At 38.7% G+C, this 22,057-nt stretch overlaps 3 protein-coding genes and 1 non-coding gene across 4 annotated transcripts; 2 read left to right on the top strand and 2 right to left on the bottom strand.

Moving 5' to 3' along the window:
• Positions 1–7,593: 7,593 nt before the first annotated feature.
• LOC139324698 (histone H4) lies at positions 7,594–8,081 on the bottom strand. The gene has a single exon (XM_070954435.1). The coding sequence runs from the start codon at positions 8,060–8,062 to the stop codon at positions 7,751–7,753; it is 312 nt and encodes a 103-aa protein (XP_070810536.1). The 5' UTR covers positions 8,063–8,081; the 3' UTR covers positions 7,594–7,750.
• Positions 8,082–11,123: 3,042 nt separating this feature from the next.
• Positions 11,124–11,504, bottom strand: LOC139324629 (histone H2B 1/2/3/4/6-like). Its single transcript, XM_070954354.1, has one exon. It carries the CDS (start codon positions 11,502–11,504, stop codon positions 11,124–11,126), a length of 381 nt encoding a protein of 126 aa, XP_070810455.1.
• Positions 11,505–11,897: 393 nt separating this feature from the next.
• On the top strand, positions 11,898–12,323 carry LOC139324594 (histone H2A type 2-C-like). The gene has a single exon (XM_070954311.1). The coding sequence runs from the start codon at positions 11,898–11,900 to the stop codon at positions 12,285–12,287; it is 390 nt and encodes a 129-aa protein (XP_070810412.1). The 3' UTR covers positions 12,288–12,323.
• A 9,172-nt stretch (positions 12,324–21,495) lies between these two features.
• On the top strand, positions 21,496–21,568 carry TRNAF-GAA (transfer RNA phenylalanine (anticodon GAA)). Its single transcript has one exon. It is a non-coding gene; the product is annotated as a tRNA-Phe (tRNA).
• Positions 21,569–22,057: the final 489 nt, after the last annotated feature.

Below are 22,057 nucleotides of genomic sequence, written 5' to 3'. Positions count from 1 at the left end.
CCTTTTTCAGACAATTCCTATAAAGTTGGGTAAGGAATTCTCTGCAGATTTAAATAAAATGGTTTTGAAATATGTTTGGCAGGGAAAGAAGGCAAGAATAAAACTTAAATTGTTACAAGATGTTAAGATGAGGGGTGGCGGTTTGTTTAATGTGGATTAAAGAATGGGTAACATTGAAAAACACCAGATTATTGAATTTGGAGGGACATGATTTGTTGATGAGCTGGCACGCTTTTTTATGGTATAAAGGAACGAAAATACAGGGGTATTTTAGAAGACATCAGATACATGAAGCTCTGTTCTTGACATGGGAGAGGATTAGAAAATATCACTATTTGAAGATTCCAGTCTGGATATCTACAATTGAAGCTTTTTCCTATCCAGTGGTATTCAGAGGGGAACAAATTGTTAGATACAGTGAATTATTGGATGAAAAGGGTGAACTTAAATTGAAACAAGATTTAGAAAATCAGGGAATTAAGATGGATTGGTTTTCATATATGCAAATATTTTCCAGATATCGAGAAGACTTCAAACAAGAAGGTATTTATAGTGTTTTGACTGGTCTAGACAAGATATTAATGGGTTTTGATGACCATGTAATCAAAAAGTTATATGGGTATTTACTTGAAGTAAAATTGGAAGAAGAACAAGTTAAAGAATCAATGATAGCATGGGGGAAAAACTTTGGGTATAGTATTGATTTAGAGAAATGGCAAAAATTGTGGTCACATAATTATAAAATGACAATGTCAACAGCATATAAAGAGAATTTGTATAAGATGTTTTACAGGTGGCATTTACCCCCGACGAGAATAGCAAGAATGTTCAAGAATAAATTGGAGAAATGTTGGAAGTGTCATCAAACTCCAGGATCTTATTACCATATGTGGTGGCCATGCGCGGAAGCAAGGAGATTTTAGACCAAGATACATACGTGGTTAGAAAAAATGATAAAGAGACATATTGATTTTAAACCAGAGATATTTTTATTGGGGATTCTACCAGAGACATTGAATGAAGAACTACAATACTTAATTGTGAACATTTTAACAGTGGCTAGAATTGTATTTGCCAAAAATTGGAAAGGAGAGAAGATAATTACTGATGAAGAAATTATTAAGAAAATGTTGGACTGTGCTGAAATGTCACATATAAATACCTGACCTCATGCCCGTGCCAGGGGGCAGGGAGCTGATGAGATTAGCTCCCAGGGTCCACCCTTACCCATTGACCCCTCCTTACCTTAGCTCCGCCCCACAGGTACTTAAAGTCCAGCCATGCGGTCCAGTTCCGGTTCCAGTCCAACACCTGTAAGGAAGAGACATGTTATGAATAAAGACCTTTAATTAAATGAATGCTTGTGTGATGGAGTTATTGGGCTTGATCCTTGAACACCTTTAACAAAATGGTAGCGGAGGATGGTTAATTAGCCCAAACCACTCCAGGATATGCCAAGGAACTCCAAGCCGAAAGGAGCAACGAGCAGAGTGAATACCAGGGCATTCACGAAGAAGATGGCAGAGCAACTACTTCGGCGGGAACCATGCAAGGAGAGATGCCAGAGGCGAGTGACCAGCCTTCCAACCCAGGCACCCCAACCAGATCTAACAAGGAAGAAAACAAATCCAAAAACGCAGCATGCAAGGAGAGTGACCTCAAAAGGAACATAGAAGCAAGTCAGTACAGGAACATAGAAGCAAGTCAGTACAGACTCGTAACAATCATCCCCCTGCCTTATTGCGAGTTCCCTTATGCGCAAAACCATGGACAGCGACATCCTGTAAGTAATTTAACTTACAATTCAGGGACACTGCCAAATGACTTTCCAAAACTGAGATTAGATGGGAATAATTTCTTGGAGTGGAACCAGCAACTCCAAGTCATCCTCTTAAAGGAAAATTTGTTGTTTCTGATTACTGATCCCCTTGAAAAACCATGGACCTTTGATTTAGATTGCATGCATCACAAGGCGTATTACATATTAATTGCCAGTATTTCCCCCAGTATTTACCCCAGCATTAGCCACCATCTAACAGTTTCAGGGGTGATACACAAAATGCACAGCTTATTCTACAGCAAGAGCGTAGCAACTACCACTAGAATCTCTAGGGAGTTCACTCAGCCAGGCTCAAGGCAGGGGCCTCTATGAGCGAACACTTATTAACATTAAATGCCACTAGGGCTGAACTAACACAGAGGGGGGAAATCATAAGTGAGGGAAGCATGATCAGTATCATTATCAATTCACTGGACTCCAGCTGGGACAATTTCATTACCCAATTAGACAGTCTCAGCCTAGAAAGACTTACATTAGAGACACTAACCAACAAACTCATTGCTGAGGATAACCTAAGGAGGGACTGTTCACTAAGCCGCAGGGAACAGAGACCAGCAAAAAGAGTGGAATTCCAGAATAGGGGCCACAATATGACCGAGTGTTTCCTGTGCAGTTCTAGGAAACAATATAAGAGGGATTGCCCTAGAAATATGAGGGACAGGGATCGAACACATCGTAGGGATACGCCAGAACATAAGGCAAGGTTTTCTGACAGACATTCACCCGACAACAGACACAGACGTAGAGATTCCCCCAATCCCAGAGATAGAAGAGGACACCGGGATAGTTCCAGAGAGAGCCAAACTGGGTCACTGTATGGACTGGGGGACCAGGAACACCTCACTGACCAGGGCAAGAAAGAGGGCACATGGCTGTTAGATTCAGGGGCCACCAATCATACCACCTACGATCAAAAATCACTCAGCTAATTCACCAAGGAGAGCTTCATAATAAAAGTGGCGAACCAAAATAATGTTCAGGTAACGGGAAAGGGGAACATGTACGTGCCAGGAATAGGAGTAATAGAGGGGGTACTACTCGTACCAAATATACCATATAACATACTCGCCACTTTAAAGCTAAGCAGGGACAACAACGTTGAGGTTACATTCAAGAAAGGAGAAGTGCACATAACCAGGGGAGGCAAAAGTGTAGGAAGGACCGTAGTTAGGGGAGGTCTACCATACTTTCATCCAGAGAGCGACACCCACCCAAGGGTGAACATCAACCTCAAGGTCAAGCCAGACACTACAGATAGCGGAGACAAAGGAGGCAACAGTAAGGAAGTAGAGGGGATTAGCCACGAACACACACCCAATGACCCAAGTGATCACGAGTCACCTGATAGGAGGAAACCATCAATAGGGAAGCCAGTACATGACAATTGTGCACACTTATGGCATAGGAAGTTGGGACATATTAGCTTTCCAGTTATACAGAAAATGATGGAATGCTCCGAAGGCATAAAAATAAAAAACGGTGAGAACTACCTCGAGTGTTCTGTTTGCAAATGCTCAAAACTAAAGACAAAACCCAGGCCAAAGAAATCGGTATGCACGACCGATTCTATTTCTCAACTCATACACATGGACCTAGTGGGACCACTAAGGCCATCCATTAAGTACAAGAAAAGATTTTTTCTAACCATAGTTGACAACTTCAGTCGTCAAACTGCAGACAGTCTTATAAGTGTATTCATATATTAGGTTTCCAGTCGCGTTTTTCTGTACGCAAGAAATTGATTTATTTCCTAAAGAGCAAGAGCAGGCTACATCTAATCATCTTTTGATCAAAACCATCCTTTACGAACCTTTTGTCATTCTCTCCCTTTCTCCCAAAGCTGTGCAAAAGAGAAAATGCAATGCATTAAGCATTGGATGGCGATTGTAGGTGGACAGGAAGCAGCAGGTGAAGCTAAGCAGAATCATATTTATTTATTTATTTATTGGTTTGATTTATATGCCGCCCTTCTCCGGATACTCAGGACGGCTTACAATGCGTTAAGCAATACCCTTCATACTTTTGTATATACCTGCTTAGTAGGGCTTTCGGGCCCCCCCAAGCGGTGTTCTTTTTTTTATACAAAGTCAGCTTATTGCCCCCCAATCTGGGTCCTCATTTTAGCCACCTCGGAAGGATGGAAGGCTGAGTCAACCTTGAGCCTGGTGAGATTCGAACTTGCAGTAATTGCAGGCAGCTGGCAGCTAAGTGCTACTTAACAGCACTTTAGTCTGCTGCACCACCAAGGCTCTAATTAGAATTAGAATATTAAAATCTCCCAAAGTAGGGAAACTTTATCTGGCCTTGGCTGAAAAAAAAAAGGGGGGGGGTATTGCAGTATATATAAAGGCTTGGTTAAAACCTAAAAAATTATATGCAGATGAAGGGGGAGGAACATTATTAATTGAAATATCAATAAAACAAAAATGAGTATTATGAGCTGTCGTATATCACCAAACACCATTCAAAAGGAATATTATAGCAAATTCCCTTGAGCCTGGTGAGATTTGAACTTGCAATAATTGCAGGCAGCTGGTGTTACTTAACAGCACTTTAGTCTGCTGCACCACCAAGGCTCTCTATATATCGGATACCTGTACAATTAGCACAGCCTCCACCCCACCCCAAGGATGTGTGCTCTCTCCATTTCTCTTCTCTCTCTATACCAATGACTGCATCGCTAACGATCCATCTGTTAAACTACTGAAGTTTGCAGATGATACCACAGTGTGATTTGTCTCATTCAAGACAACGATGAATCCGCATACAGACGGGAGGTTGAACAACTAGCCTCATGGTGCGACCAGAACAATCTGGAACTGAACACACTCAAAACCATAGAAATGGTGGTGGACTTTAGGAGTAACCCTTCCATACTACCACCTCTTACAATACTAGACAACACAGTATCAACAGTAGAGACCTTCAAATTTCTAGGTTCTACCATATCTCAAGACCTAAAATGGACACCTAACATCAAAAACCTCATCAAAAAAGCACAACAAAGAATGTTCTTTCTGCGCCAACTCAGAAAGCTCAAACTGCCCAAGGAGCTGCTGATCCAGTTCTACAGAGGAATGATTGAGTCTGTCATCTGCACGTCTATAACTGTCTGGTTTGGCTCTGCAACCCAACAAGACAGACACCGACTTCAGAGGATCATTAGAAGTGCAGAAAAAACAGTTGCTACCAACCTGCCTTCCATTGAGGACCTGTATACTGCACGAGTCAAAAAGAGGGCTGTGAAAAGACCCCTCACATCCTGGACATAAACTGCTTCAACTCCTACCCCCAAAACGATGCTATAGAGCACTGCACACTAGAGCAAGTAGACACAAGAAGAGTTCCCCCCCCCCCGAATACCATCACTCTGCTTAACAAATAATTCCCTCAACACTGTCAAACTATTCACTAGGTCTGCATGACTATTACTATTAATCTTCTCATCGTTCCTATCACCCATCTCCTCCCACTTATGACTGCATGACTGTAACTTGTTGCTGTATCCTTACGATTCATATTGTTTCCTAGTACGATTGGATTGCTTATTTGTACCCTATGGCTATCATTAAGTGTTGTACCTTATGATTCTTGACAAACGTATCTTGTCATTTTATATACACTAAGAGCACATGCACCAAAGACAAATTCCTTGCGTGTCCAATCACACTTGGCCCATAAAGAATTCTAATCTAATCTGGGACCAAAAAGACAAAAGGAAAGGACCCTCCTTATTACCAGAGGATGGTTTTGATCCATCGACCTTGGGGTTATGGGCCCAGCACGCTTCCACTGCTCCACTCTGCTCCTTGAAAATCTGTTCCTTTCTACTGCAGATTGGCATTTGTCTTTTTTGCTTGTTTTTCTATACAGGAAACCACCACACCAACAGGACACATCCGTTGCATACTGAACGCAAAAAAACATCCTTTTGCAATTTTGTACATCCAAGTATTATCTTGTCGATCTATGCCTCCTGTGGGCATAATAAGGCATGCCATTTTGCTTTCCTACATAACTTTATGGGCTTAATTAATGTTCTTGCTAGACCTTATATTTAACCATGTTATTGTAATGGAGGTACTGATGAGTCAATACAATAGCGCTTGCATCTACCTCTGTTCGTCTTTTGACTGTATTTATTGTTTAAATTATTAAAAGGGACCACTTGCTTTAAACTTAGTATGTGATGTACATATGTGTGTGTGTGTAGAATAGAATAGAATAGAATAGAATAGAATAGAATAGAATAGAATAGAATAGAATAGAATAGAATTTTTTATTGGCCAAGTGTGATTGGACACACAAGGAATTTGTCTTTGGTGCATACGCTCTCAGTGTACATAAAAATACGTTCATCAAGAATCATAAGGTACAACACTTAATGATAGTCATAGGGTACAAATAAGCAATCAGGAAACAATCAATATCAACATAAATCGTAAGGATACAAGCAACAAAGTTACAGTCATACAGTCATAAGTGGACAGAGATGAGTGATGGGAACGATGAGAAGATTAATAGTAGTGCAGACTTAGTAATTAGTTTGACAGTGTTGAGGGAATTCTTTGTTTAGCAGTGTGATGGCATTCGGGGGGAAAACTGTTCTTGTGTCTAGTTGTTCTGGTGTGCAGTGCTCTATAGCATCCTTTTGAGGGTAGGAGTTGAAATGTCCAGGATGCGAGGGGTCTGTAAATATTTTCACAGCCCTCTTTTTGACTCGTGCAGTATACAGATCCTCAGTGGAAGACAGGTTGGTAGCAATTGTTTTTTCTGCAGTTCTAATTATCCTCTGAAGTCTGTGTCTGTCTTGTTGGACTTCAGAAATAAACCAAATATTTCTTTGTGTGTGTGTGTGTGTGTGTGTGTGTGTATATATACATACAGTATATTATACTGTACAGTTTACTGAAACACCTGGTCTACCCCAACATGTGGGAGGGGGCATTCTGCTCCCTTTTGCCTTTCGGCTCCAATCCAGGAGCCCCCAAGCAATCGCATTCACGACAAATTTGATATATACGCTGCTCAAAACAATAAAGGGAACACAAGCAGAAGACATCCGAGATCTGAATGAATGAAATAGCCTTATTAAATACTTTGTTCTTTACATACAGTAGTTTATGCACTGCTCAAACAACTAAAGGGAACACAAAACTACTGTATGTAACGAACAAAGTATTTAATAAGGCTATTTCATTCATTCAGATCTCGGATGTCTTCTGCTTGTGTTCCCTTTATTGTTTTGAGCAGTGTATATATCTACGGGTGTGTGTATATAAACCTTTTGTTGTAGAATTAGAAAAAGAAACTTCGCCCTAATCGTTTGACCTACTCATGTTACACTAAGCTCCCTTTGATACAGTTGCTGTTATGCAGAAGCCATGCTTAAATGTTGCAGTTTCACTCCGCAAAAGAACAACATCTCATATGAAAGCAATCCGTAACTGCCCCGATTTACATATAATTTAACCTCTAGTTTTCTTAAAGGATGCTTTTTAAGTTAACCCAGAAATGTCAGTTTATTCATATAAAATAGTAAAAAATCTCTCACCACCCATACGCTTTTTCCAGCACGGGCCGATTAAGGAAAACGACGCGAAAAACTAAATATATTAAACATGTAAATGTGAATTTACGTATTTATAGATTTACGTATATTTTACAGAGTAAAGCACCCGTAATGAAGTTAATATAGAAATAAAAAACCGACGGCAGAAAAAAAAGACTTAGTCTTTTTAGTTTATTTAGACTTTATTTTTTTTAGTTTATTCACCCTTCTTAATACCAAAGGTTTCCTTTTGAAATTTAAATCGTGACCAACAAGCTTCTTTTAAAGAAAATTTGATTGGCCCTTAAAAGGGCCTTTTTTTGTTGTTGGAGTGAAGTTGAAAAAAGTTTTCGAAGGTTTTAACCGCCGAAGCCGTAGAGAGTGCGGCCCTGGCGCTTCAAGGCGTAGACCACGTCCATGGCGGTGACCGTCTTCCTCTTGGCGTGCTCGGTGTAGGTGACAGCATCGCGAATCACGTTTTCCAAGAAAACCTTCAGGACGCCGCGAGTCTCCTCGTAGATCAAGCCCGAAATACGCTTCACGCCTCCGCGACGAGCCAAACGGCGGATCGCCGGCTTGGTGATGCCCTGGATGTTATCGCGAAGGACTTTCCGGTGCCTCTTGGCGCCTCCTTTCCCCAAGCCTTTGCCTCCTTTTCCGCGTCCAGACATGATTGCGACACTCCCGCTCCTTAGGCAGAAAAACTAGTGACTTACCAGCCGTGCGAGGGCGCCTTATATACAGAGGAATCCGACCAGAAGGAAAACTACGAGAAGGAATAGTACCAACATCCTGCCTTGAAGCGATAGCCGGTGAATTCGATTTCGTCCAATCAGAAAGAGCCGCTTGAGTTTCAAACACGCCAATCAGTACATTTTCTGTTGGCGCGAAGTAAAGCTATTGTCAAGAGCGGTGGGGTGGGGGGGTTCCTTTCGGAAAATTGATTTATTTGAAAGCCGTAGTTTTAATACGCTTTTTATGTTATTTCCAAGACACGAGCAGCTGAAAAAAAAGCCCATAGACTGGCAGCTTGGAATGGATTTGAAATACTTGAATAACTGATAAAATAAATACACACCCATTTCTTTCTAGATAGCTGTGAATGGGACTAGAATATATCTTTTATATTACGATGATTCCCGGAATATGGTCCCCATATTAAAGTATTAAATCAGTATAGCTTTTAGGGCAGCAGATTTCCACCAGGAAAAAAAAAATCAAAACATTGGTCAGAGAGCCCCAAATTTGCATATTTGAGAGAATTTCTAATTGTTCTTCTGAAATCCCAACATATTGCAAAGTAAACCATTGTATTACTTTACATGTAAACAGGGCTTGGATTCGAGGGGAAACTTTTTGTTGGGATGTGATGTGGATGATCCCACTCTAGAAAAAAAAACACCCACAAAATCTCTATTTTTCTCCTGGCTTTGCTCCTCCTTTTACAAAGTAATCAGGGAGAAGGAAATATATACATTTTTACTAGAGGCAGAATGAAGCAGAAATGATTTACTCCCCACTCTCCTTGCCCTTCGCTCTATCAAATTCTAATAAAAAATAGCTGTAAATTGTCCTGATGATGGAATAGCCAAGAAATGAAAAGATTAACAAAACATCTGAACATTGTATGTGCTTTGTAAAATTTAGAAATTCTCATTTATGTTTGTGTGTGATGCCAGTGGCTTTTGTGATGAGTTTTCTGTCTCTCTTGATTTTCAGTAGTAAAATTCTGTTTATTTCGCAGTTTTATTTTTTTCTCCCTTCCTTTTGACTGCTTGTATATCAAATTTATACATACATATACTGTATGTCTGTGTAATATGATTTTATATAGCTTATTATTCATACTTCCTAAATTAATAAAAGCCTTTTTAGGTATTGCGTGCAGTTTTACTCTGTGTGCTCTAGATTTTACTACTAGATTGTACTTTGGATATGTTTAAAAATTATCATGGCAGGAAAGGAAATGTCTGTTTATTTTTAAAGATAAAATAAATTATCAGTTTTGGGGGCCATTCTCTGGTGATTGATTCAAAACTTTCTTTTAACTATATGTAACACCCGCTCTAGAAAAATTTCCTGAAAGTCCTTCTTAGCAAAATATACAATTTCTATATTGCTGATTTTAAAACAGTGAATGTCCTTTACACATGGATGCTAAAAACACCAGCAATTCCTATCCTTATTGTATTGCAACTCCCTATCTGAACTCTTTTAGTAAGGAAAATTGCTTTTTAGATGCTTTTTCAACGCATTGAAGACAATATTTTCAATGATTCCTTCAGATCTCTGATTGGAACTGTGTGCATTCTTGCTTATTTCAGGTCTGCACATGTGTTGTTAAAAGCTTTACCTCCCAAACTATGTCTATTGTTCTAAACACAGAGCAAAATGATGCAGAGGACAGAAATAAATGAACAAAATAATGTGAGGTGCCGTGACAAGGCTTAGCTGGCTGTAAGGAAAGATACCTATTAGCAACCTATTTTTGGATGCAAGACACTTAATATCTTTTTGAAACTTTGAGCTCCTTTTTCAACAAAGTAGGTAGCTCTTAAAGGGATCTAAACTTTTAAGGCAATATTAAAACTACTCAAGTGGGCTCCCCTCTTTCTTTTCAGAAGGGGAACAAAATCCTTCAGTCAGCACAATTTGGAGGGACATTTTGCTCCATAGCAGCCTATTTGCTAACTTTATGCAAAGATTGTTCTAACTAAATGCCCTTTGCATGATACAAGCATTTGGGGGGGCTGCCCAAAACAAAGGGAAAACTGAAGTGGATGGACCTTATCAAGCTAGGCAGGAAATACAAGGAGGAAGGCCCCAGAAAAATCTTATTTAAAATGGAAATTAAAGAGCCTCACACACTTCTTGGCAGATTAAAAAGAAAAAAAAATCACTTTTAAAGGGAATTCTTTCTGCCTTCTTTTAGAGTCTAAAAGCTAACTCTGACCGAAAGAATATTTTTTATATAATTTAAGGAGAAAACTAGAGACAACTTCCCCCAAACCTAACCTTTCAAGAACCGAGAAATATTTAGCGATCCCTCTTGGTAAAAAAAAATAAAAATGTAAAGCTACTTTTGCTTATGAAAAAAATGCTAAATGAAGCCAACGAATAACATGTTTTGGATTTAATTACTGAATAAAGAAAACAGCAATCTGAGGATTTGCAGGGTGTTGGAAAAACCAAATCCTAACATAGGAAAAAAACAAACAAACCCTAAGTAAACTTAAAACAATCCAAGCAGGCTTCTCCCCTCCCTTCTCCATTTTCAGAAGGGGAACCAAGGCAGCACAATTTGGGAGGAACATTTTTTGCTACCTACCAGCCAATTTGATAATTTTGTGTGTTAAGATGGTGCTCACTAAATGCTGTTTGCATGATGCAAGGATTTGGGGGAAGGGGAAGCTTCTTCCCCAAGACAAATAGGGAAAAATTAAGTGGATGGACCTTATCAGCCAAGGGGGAAATGCAAAGCTGCCCCAGAAAACTTAAAATGGAAATCCTATTAACCTTGGTAGAAGAGCCCTTTTGCCTCCCATCTTAAAAAATAAAGTCACGATTTAGGTATAAACCAGCATATATGTATATCAAATTTATTTTTCATCTAAGGTTAAAAAAATAATAATAAGCCAATAGAGAACAGCTCTTTCCGTTGAGAAAGTGGGTGGCTCTTAAAAGAGCCTTTGGGTCTGGGCGAAGGAGACTTTTTACGTCTCAAGCTCCTTTTTATTTGGAGCTGGTGTATTTGGTGACGGCTTTGGTGCCCTCGGAGACGGCGTGTTTGGCCAGCTCTCCGGGCAGGAGGAGGCGGACGGCCGTCTGGATCTCCCGGGAGGTGATGGTGGAGCGCTTGTTGTAGTGAGCCAGGCGGGAAGCTTCAGCCGCGATGCGCTCGAAGATGTCGTTGACGAAGGAGTTCATGATGCTCATGGCCTTGGAGGAGATGCCAGTGTCCGGGTGGACTTGCTTCAACACCTTGTAGACGTAGATAGAGTAGCTCTCCTTGCGGCTCTTCTTGCGCTTCTTGTCTCCTTTTTTCTGCGTCTTGGTGATGGCCTTTTTGGATCCCTTTTTGGGCACCGGAGCGGATTTAGCCGGCTCGGGCATCCTCAAGCTGGAAAAAAACAAAATATCAACACAGAGAGAGAAAAATAAAAATCTAGAAAGCGATCTCGGCTGCCAAGTCCGCCGCTCTCCTATTTATCCAACTCGTGGGAACGAGGAAAACTTTGCCGCCCCGCGATTGGCCGCTTTTCGACTTCCGCGTAGAACAATGCGCCCGGACACGCCCCCGCTTTTTCATTGGACGCCGAGAAGGCGCCGCTCGCTCATTGGCCGCCTCGCTTCGTTTCTGGAGCCGGCCAATAGAAAGCGCCGATTTGAATCTCCGGGAGAAAATAAAAAGGGAGCTGGAGCCTTTCTTGAGCCATTGACTTGTTTAGCCTGCAAAGGTTAGAAGAAGTTAATATTATTATTTTTTCTTGCAAAGAAGGAATCAGAATGTCCGGACGCGGCAAGCAAGGCGGCAAAGCCAGGGCCAAGGCCAAGACTCGCTCATCCCGCGCCGGCTTGCAGTTCCCCGTGGGCCGCGTGCATCGCCTGCTCCGCAAGGGCAACTACGCGGAGAGGGTGGGCGCCGGAGCTCCCGTCTACCTGGCCGCGGTGCTGGAATACCTGACGGCGGAAATCTTGGAGCTGGCGGGCAACGCGGCCCGGGATAACAAGAAGACGCGGATCATCCCGCGCCACTTGCAGCTGGCCATCCGCAACGACGAGGAGCTGAACAAGCTGCTGGGCAAAGTCACCATCGCCCAGGGAGGCGTCTTGCCCAACATCCAAGCCGTCCTCCTGCCCAAGAAGACCGAGAGCCACAAGGCCAAAGGGAAGTGAGGAGCCTCCCGGCCCGCCTGCTTCGCTCGCCCCAAGAACGACACCCCCCAAAAGGCTCTTTTAAGAGCCACCCACCTTTTCTCGGAAAGAGCTTGTCTCAATAATTTGCTAAGCGGAACAGGATCCCTAGATCCTTTCTTTAAAAAAAATTCCTCCAGAAAAGCATTGAGGTTACACGATACATATTTTTTTTTTAAAGCATCTTTCTTAAGCTAGAATTGCAATTATAGAGCTTGTCTCAGCTTGCTAAGTTGAAACAGGATCCTGAGATCCTTTTTTAACATTTCCTCTACAAAACCATTAAGGTTACATGATACATATACAAAACATCTTTCTCAGAATAGAATAGAATTCTTTAGTATTGGCCAAATGTGATTGGACACACAAGGAATTTGTCTTTGTATATGCTCTCAGTGTATATAAAAGAAAAGATACATTAGTCAAGAATCAATAGTAAATGTAGTATCTGATTTCCTTATGGATGATGTAATGGATAATGTAATGTATTTTGCAGAAAAAGGAAGAAAAGCAATCTATTATGGCTTTAAATGGTTTTTAAATAGTTGTATAGATGTGAACATTAAAAAATGTGTACATGAGAGACACTGTGCATGAAATAATTGCATTCCAAGAGAAATTTAAAAAGCTTGTTTTGCTATTTTAAATAAACCTTTTCTAGGAAAGAATTTGTCTCGGTTTGCTAAGTGGAACAGGATCCCTAGATCCTTTTTTTTAAAAAAAAAAATCCTCCACAAAAGCATTGAGGTTACACCATACATATTTTTTTTTAAAAAAAGCATCTTAAGCTAAATTGCCATTATAGAGCTTGTCTCAACTTGCTAAGTTGAAACAGGATCCTGAGATCCTTTTTTTTAAGACAAAAAAAAGGATTTTTTTTATTTTTTTATATTCAAATAACCAAACACTACACGCTCAATTATCATACATCATTTTATCCCCAATTCCCCCCCACTTCCCAGAGCAAAAACAGGATATAGCATTTAACAAACATAAGCTAAAATATGCTAACTATTACAGAATTCAAAACTCTCACACTTGTTAACTCCCCTTTTAAAAATTATACTTCAACCGTCCTTTTATAAATTCTTTTATCACATTTCACATTTGTTAAAAAAAACAAAACCATAATCTTATTTTAAACATTTTAAAATCTCTTAGTACTTTAGCAGAACATTCTCCAAAATATAAGTTTCAAAACTTGCAGAAAGTTATCCATTAAATTTTAAGTTATCCACCTTTAAACTTCAATACTTTAAAACTACCATAAAATTCAGAAGTTATCCAACTTTAATTAGATCTTTAAACATCATGAGACAATCTCCAAAATATAAGCAGTCTTTCTTTCTTTCTATATTTTTTCCATTCCTTCTTCAATAATACTTTCTTCTTCAGCATTGCTCCTCCCCACTTTTTTAAAATTTCCTCTACAAAAGCATTAAGGTTACATGATACATATACAAAACATCTTTCTCAGAATAGAATAGAATTCTTTATTATTGGCCAAATGTGATTGGACACACAAGGAATTTGTCTTTGGTGTATATGCTCTCAGTGTACATAAGGAGAATAAAATACATTAATTGAGAATAAGATAAAACACTTAGTGATAGTCAAGGTTACTAATAAGCTATCAAATCGTACTAGGAAACAAGTAAAAGCAATATAAATAGAAAGCCGCAAGCACATGGTTATAGCAATAAATGGAAAGAGATAGATACTAGTAAAGAAGAGAAGAATAACAGTAATACAGTCTTAGTAAATTATTTGACAGTGTGGGAATTAGTTGTTAAGCAGAGTGATTGCATGGGGGGGGGGGACTCCCTGTGTCTAGTTGTTCTGATGTGCAGTCCTCTATAGTCATTTTGAAGGTAGAAGTTGAAGCAATTTAAATCCAGGATGTGGGGGGGGGTCTGTAGATATTTTCACAATTGCAATGAAAAGCAGACATTTGAGCCATATATTGTATGTATTGTATGTACAGAATTTGTCTTTGGTGTATATGCTCTCGGTGTACATAAGGAGAATAAACCTTTTCTAGGAAAGAGCTTGTCTCAAACTTGCTAAGCCAAATGGGATCCTAAGATCCTTTATTATTTTTTTTAATTTTCTCCACAAAAGCATTAAGATACATATTTTTAAAAATGCATCTTTCTTAAGCCATAATTGCAATTATGGAACTTGCCTCAACTTACTAAGTTGAAACAGGATCCTGAGATCCTTTTTTAACATTTCCTCTACAAAACCATTAAGGTTACATGATACATATACAAAACATCTTTCTCAGAATAGAATAGAATTCTTTATTATTGGCCAAATGTGATAGGACACACAAGGAATTTGTCTTTGGTGTATATGCTCTCGGTGTACAATAGTGAAAAATAGACATTTGAGCCATCCAGGTGAATAGATCTAAGCCAGAGGTCTTCAAATTTGGCAGCTTTAAGACTTGTGGACTTCAACTCCCAGAATTCTCCAGCCAGCCTGGCTGGAGAATTCTGGGAGTTGAAATCCACAAGTCTTAAAGCTGCCAAGTTTGAAGACCTCTGATCTAAGCTATGGGGTTTCTCAATCATCCAGGTCCTAGTTGTCCCAAAGATGCTTTTTTTCAAAAGGCAACTGGACTTCCTTGAGGTTTTTATTATTATTTTTTTTTGAAAATGTTTCGCTTCTTGTCCAAGAAGCTTTAGAATAGAATAGAATATATGGAATGGAACAGAGAATACAATACAATACAATGGTATATATGGAATAGAATAGAATAGAATAGATGGAATGGATTGGAGAATAGAGTAGAGTAGAATAGGGTAGGGTAGAATAGAATAGAATATATGGAATGGAGAATAGAATGGAATATGTGGAATGGAATGGAGAATAGAATAGAGTAGAGTAGAATAGAATATATGGAATGGAGAATAGAATAGAGTAGAATAGGGTAGGGTAGAATAGAATAGAATAGTAGAGTAGAGTAGAGTAGAATAGAATAGAATAGAATAGAATAGAATAGAATAGAATAGAATAGAATATATGGAATGGAATGGAGAATAGAATAGAGTAAGGTAGAATAGAATAGAATAGAATAGAATAGAATAGAATAGAATAGAATAGAATAGAATAGAATAGAATAGAATAGAATATATGGAATGGAGAATAGAATAGAGTAGAGTAGAATAGAATATATGGAATGGAGAATAGAATAGAGTAGAATAGGGTAGGGTAGAATAGAATAGAATAGAATAGAATAGAATATATGGAATGGAATGGAGAATAGAATAGAGTAAGGTAGAATAGAATAGAATAGAATAGAATAGAATAGAATAGAATAGAATAGAATAGAATAGAATAGAATAGAATAGAATATATGGAATGGAGAATAGAATAGAGTAGAATAGGGTAGGGTAGAATAGAATAGTAGAGTAGAGTAGAATAGAATAGAATAGAATATATGGAATGGAATGGAGAATAGAATAGGGTAAGGTAGAATAGAATAGAATAGAATAGAATAGAATAGAATAGAATAGAATAGAATAGAATAGAATAGAATAGAATAGAATAGAATAGAATAGAATATATGGAATGGAGAATAGAATGGAATATATGGAATGGAATGGAGAGTAGATTAGAGTAGAATAGAATAAGGTAGGGTAGGGTAGAATAGAATAGAATGGAATAGAATTCTTTATTGGCAAAGTGTGATTGGACACACAAGGAATTTGTCTTTGGTGCAGATGCTCTCAGTGTAGATAAAGGTTACATGATACTTATAAAAAGCATCTTATTTGGGATATATAATTACAACGAAAAACAGACATTTGAGCCATCTGGGTTGAATAAACCTAAACTGGATACATTTCATCCAGTCTCTATGGAGTTTTTGCAATTATCTAGGTCATGGTTTTTTCAAAGGTGCTTCTCCCCCCCCACCCCCCCCCACCCCAAAAAAAGCAACTGGACTTGTTTTTTTTTATTTTTTTCCTTTGGAAAACTTCACTTCTCCTTCCAAGAGATTCCTTCAGTTCCCCCTGAAGTTCAACCAAAGAAAGCTGCTTGGATGCGAAGCGAAAACGTTTCCGAAGAAAAAGCAAGAAACTCCAGTTGCCTTTGGGATTCCATCAAGTTCCAGAGTCCAAGGCGATTTTTTTTTTAATTTGAAACCCCAAATTCAGTTTGAATAGCATACCGAGAAAATCCGTTTGGATCCTCGTGCATTCTTAAAAGGCAGGACCTGATAGGCACTGCCCAGGATGTTTGTGAACACCTGTTAAAAAGAAAAAAGGGAAATCAAATAAACGAGATTTCCAATGCATAAAGAGCTCTGGCCGCAGTGGCAATTTCAAACTAAATTTTAGTTACTAAAGAGACATTTCATGAAAGAGCCTTCCACGTTTTTGTGGGAAAAGTGGATAATTCCCTATTGTCTCCCTTCCCCTTAAAATTTAATAAAGTGTAAACAAATGTAAAAATGTAATAAAGTTTAAACAAATGTAAAAATGTAATAAAGTTTAAACAAATGTAAAAATTTAATAAAGTTTAAACAAATATAAGAATTTAATAAAGTTTAAACAAATACGAAGCAAGTTTTTAAAAGCGTTTAAATAAAGCACTTGTGAAAACTTGCTTCGTATTTGCCCTAGTCTAAACCGGAGTCTGAATTGGGATCCTTTGGCCTGGGAAAGAACGTAGATTTCAAAAGCCTGGAGATCTGGCAGAGGATTTTACCTGGGCATCCCTTCCATCTTTGGGTTTTAGAGTAATTCAATCATGTGCTCAAAAAGGGAACTGATTCCCCCCCCCAGTATTTAATATTAAATATTTATTTATTTATTTATTTATTTATTTATTTATTTATTTATTTATTTAAATTTCTATACCGCCCTACTCCCTAAGGACTCAGGGCAGTGATCAGCCACAGGATAAAACACCTAAATACAAAAATTTAAAATAGAATAAAAACGAATTAAATAATTTGGCTGAACAAATTTAAAATACCCCATAATTTAAAAACACATTAAAATTTGCATTTAAAAAGGGGAGAAGATTTAGATTAAGTATGAATTTTAAATATTTTTAGCAAGCATCTCATTTACCGCATACTTTCCCTTTAGAAACAGGTAGGTACAATAACCGTTTGTTATTGTTTCCATTTGGAGAAATATAAGTCATCCTCTTAAAGCCACAATTCTAACATGGGGAAATGACCTGTATTTTTACTTTTCACTGGCTTTAGAAAAACAGGGCAAGTAAAGGGGTTAACCTAAAGGTGCTTTTACTGGATTTTCTTGTTTTTTTCCTTTGAAGATGTTTCACTACTCATCCAAGAAGCTTCTTCAGTTCTGAAGAAGTTCCAGTTGCCTCCTGAAAAAGCGCCTTTGGGCAGGGGTGAAATCCAGCAGGTTCTGACAGGTTCTGGAGAACCGGTAGCGGAAATTTTGAGCAGTTCAGAGAACCAGTAGTGGAGAAGTTTGGAAAACTGGCAAATACCACCTCTGGCTGGCCCCAGAGTGGGGTGGGAAGGGAGATTTTGCAATATCCTTGCCCCCCCCGGAGTGGGGAGGGAATGGGGATTTTGCAATATCCTTCCTCTGGAGTGGGGTGAAAATGGAGAATTTGCAATATCTTCCCCCCAGGAGTGGGGAGGGAAAGCAGATTTTGCAGTATCCTTCCCCTGCCATGCCCCATCAAGCCACGCCCACCAAGCCATGCCACGCCCACCAAGCCACGCCCACAGAACCAGTAGTAAAAAAAAACAGATTTCACCATTGACAGACAACCACGACCTGGAGGACTGAGAATCTCTACAGACTTTTTCGTGCAGAAGTTTCTCTAAAGCAGAAGGACTCCAACTTTGGCAAGTTTTAAGACTTGTGGACTTCAATTCCCAGAATTCCTAAGCCGGCTGAGGAATTCTGGGAAATGAAGTCCACAAGTCTTAAAGTTGCCAAGGTTGGAGACCCCCTGCTCTAAAGTCTGCAGCTTTAATGAGCTTTACACACACACACACACACACACACACACACACACACACACACACACAGGAATTCTGGGAGTTGAAGTCCGGGCGTCTGCCTAAGGCTGCCTGCCGAATTTGAAAAATATTTTAAGTTTTGGTGGTTCTTATATTGGCGCCTTTTGCACACCTGGGATTGCAATCAGCCGCGGGACAGAATAGAATAGAATAGAATAGAATAGAATAGAATAGAATAGAATAGAATAGAATAGAATAGAATAGAATAGAATAGAATAGAATAGAATAGAATAGAAATAGTAATAGTAATAGTAATAGTAATAGCATAGAATAGAATAGGAATAGGAATAGGAATAGGAATAGGAATAGGAATAGGAATAGGAATAGGAATAGCATTGGAATAGAATAGAATTAGAATAGAATTATAATAAAATAGAATAAGAATAGAAATAGAAAGAATAGAGTAGAGTAGAATAGAATAGAATAGAATAATAATAGTAATAACATAGGAATAGAATAGAATTAGAATAGAATTATAATAAAATAGAATAAGAATAGAAATAGAAAGAATAGAGTAGAGTAGAATAGAATAGAATAATAATAGTAATAACATAGGAATAGAATAGAATTAGAATAGAATTATAATAAAATAGAATAAGAATAGAAATAGAAAGAATAGAATAGAATAGAATTAGAATAGAATTATAATAAAATAGAATAAGAATAGAAATAGAAAGAATAGAGTAGAGTAGAATAGAATAGAATAGAATAATAATAGTAATAACATAGGAATAGAATAGAATTAGAATAGAATTATAATAAAATAGAATAAGAATAGAAATAGAAAGAATAGAATAGAATAGAATTAGAATAGAATTATAATAAAATAGAATAAGAATAGAAATAGAAAGAATAGAATAGAATAGAATAGAATTAGAATAGAATAGAATAAGAATAAGAATAAGAATAAGAATAAGAATAAGAATAGAAATAGAAAGAATAGAGTAGAGTAGAATAGAATAGTAATAGTAATTACATAGGAATAGAATAGAATAGAATTAGAATAGAATTATAATAAAATAGAATAAGAATAGAAATAGAAATAGAAATAGAAAGGAGTAGAGTAGAGTAGAGTAGAATAGAGTAGAATAGAATAGAATAGAATAGAATAGAATAGAATAGAATAGAATAGAATAGAATAGAATTAGAATTTGCAACCTTTGTATTTAAATTGTATTGGGCGGAACTGATAAAAGCTTTAGAGACCAGCACTAACAAATCTGAGATACTATGTTTTCTGCTAAGGGAATTCACACTAAATGCAACAAACCTTGCAAAAGGGAACAGTGCAGTGCTACAATCCAGTTACAAAAAATATGTGGGTGGATGTTAAGTTTTACAGCCCTGGTTTAAAGGGAATGAATAAATATGTTTGAAATGTAGCTTTTCTTTCTTTCTTTCTTTCTTTCTTTCTTTCTTTCTTTCTTTCCTTCCTTCCTTCCTTCCTTCCGTCCGTCCGTCCGTCCGTCCGTCCGTCCGTAGGAAGTTAACACCCACCCCTTTCCTAGAAGAATGAAATATTTTGGGAAATATTAAAAAGGCAGAATATTATGTTTCCCTGTATGAGAAATGGAGAAGCATGTTTTTAAAGACCAAGCAGCTCTCACCTTCCTGCCCCCACCCTTTTGTTAATGGGCCAGAGGCAGAAACTCAATTTTTGTCAATGGACCTTCATCTGCAACACAATAGTAACAGAAACTAACACAATGGGACCCATCTAGACAGAAACTCACCACATGGCCCCTGGGAAGATTACATCCGCCAGCAAGGCTAGCTAAGACCCCCACCCCCTGGGAGTCTGACAACCAATCAGGATACTCTTTCTGGGCCCCAGGAAGTTCAAAGCCAGAGAGGGCCTAAAACCAAGGCACGCTCAGCATCTAAAACTTCTCTCCTTTTAAATGTAAATTTTAATTTGTTTTTAAATTATTGGGTATTTTAAATTTGCCTCAGCCAAATTATTTAATTCATTTTTATTCTATTTTAAATTTTTGTATTTATGTGTTTTATTCTGTGGCTGTTCACCGCCCTGAGTCCTTCGGGAGTAGAGCGGTATATAAATCCAATAAAATAAATAATAACTAAATAAATCTCGGCCCTTTTTCTGTTCAGGAACTCAAACTATGTGATCCTGTCCACCATTAAACCATCTTTCCAAGCAGTCTCCATTTTTCCAGTGTCTTTTTCCCCATTTGGAGCAGAACCCAGAAAGATATTTCTTCCTATACTTCCTTCCTTCCTTCCTTCCTTCCTTCCTTCCTTCCTTCCTTCCTTCCTTCCTTCCTTCCTTCCTTCCTCCCTCCCTCCCTCCCTCCCTCCCTTCTTTTTTCTTTTTTTCTTTTTAAAAAAGCTTTAATCCCTCAAAAGGGATTAAAAAGCCTGCATAAACTCTCCAGAACAGAGGTGATGTGTTTTTTTTTTTGACAATATTAATCCAAATATCACGCTATTTAATTCCCCAATAAAACATTGGGGGGGGGGAAAGTGCCTACAATCTTCTTTATCTAACCCTTTTTTTTCTTTTCTTTTTTTGGCTACATTTAAAATCTCAAGCTAGTTAATAGCAATCTTATGGTACCAACCAGTAGTCGGTTTCAAACATTTTTTACTACCGGTTCTGTGGGTGTGGCTTGGTGGGCGTGGCTTGGTGGGCGTGGCACGGGAAGGATACTGTCAAATCTCCATTCCCACCTCACTCCAGGGGAAGGTTGTTGCAAAATCCCCATTCCCTCCCGATCAGCTGGGACTTGGGAGGCAGAGAGTAGATGGGGATGGGGCCAGTCTGAATTTTTACTACCGGTTCTCTGAACTACTCAAAATTTCCGCTACCGGTTCTGCAGAACTGGTCAGAACCTGCTGAAACCCATCTCTAGTACCAACCCTTCTAGAACACTTAAGCACATTTGAGGGAGTGCGGGCGATGGGGATGTTAACAAACAGAATATTAAAAAGTATTAAAGAAGGCAATTCTTTTTCTTTCTTCCGGCAGGATCGGCTTCACTTGAAGTTGGCGTAATCTGAAAAGGCAGCTATAGATTCCTGGATTTAGCAGAATCCGCACTGTTCCAGTGTTTGCATCTCCTGCAGCCTCTGTAACCTCAAAAATAATAATAATAATGTAGCTGTTCTATCTGAGGAAAAAGAGCAAACGCTGAAACCACAGCTGCCGAAATAGCTCAGTTGGGAGAGCGTTAGACTGAAGATCTAAAGGTCCCTGGTTCGATCCCGGGTTTCGGCAGGAAGCTGCTTTTTTTGGTCCCTTGTCTAGAAGGAAAAAGAGAAGTTTGCGGAAACAGGACTTGTCAAGATATACCTGTGTTGAGCTTACCTATTTTAAAAAATGAGATATAAACACGGGCAAACCCAGCAGTTTGCATATTCAAGTACTTTGCAATAGCAATAGCACTTCGACTTATATGCCGCTTTATAGTGCTTTACAGCCCTCTCTAGCAGGGCTGAAATCTGGCAGGTTCTGGAGAACCGGTAGCGGAAATTTTGAGCGGTTCGGAGAACAGGCAAATACCACCTCTGGCTGGCCCCAGTGGAGTGGGAATGGAGATTTTGCAGTATCCTTCCCCCTGGAGTGGGGAGGGAATGGGGATTTTGCAGTATCCTTCCTCCTGGAGTGGGGAGGGAATGGGGATTTTGCAGTATGCTTCCCCTGGAGTGGGGTGGGAATGGAGATTTTGCAGTATCCATCCCCTGAAGTGGGGAGGGAATGGGGATT

Source organism: Pituophis catenifer, unplaced genomic scaffold (assembly GCF_029215685.1).
Source record: "Pituophis catenifer annectens isolate HBS135680 unplaced genomic scaffold, rPitCat1.0.hap2 SCAF_15, whole genome shotgun sequence".
Lineage (NCBI taxonomy): Eukaryota > Metazoa > Chordata > Lepidosauria > Squamata > Colubridae > Pituophis > Pituophis catenifer.
The sequence above is the reverse complement of the archived record's forward strand: the minus strand, read 5'-3'. Positions and strand labels throughout refer to the sequence as shown.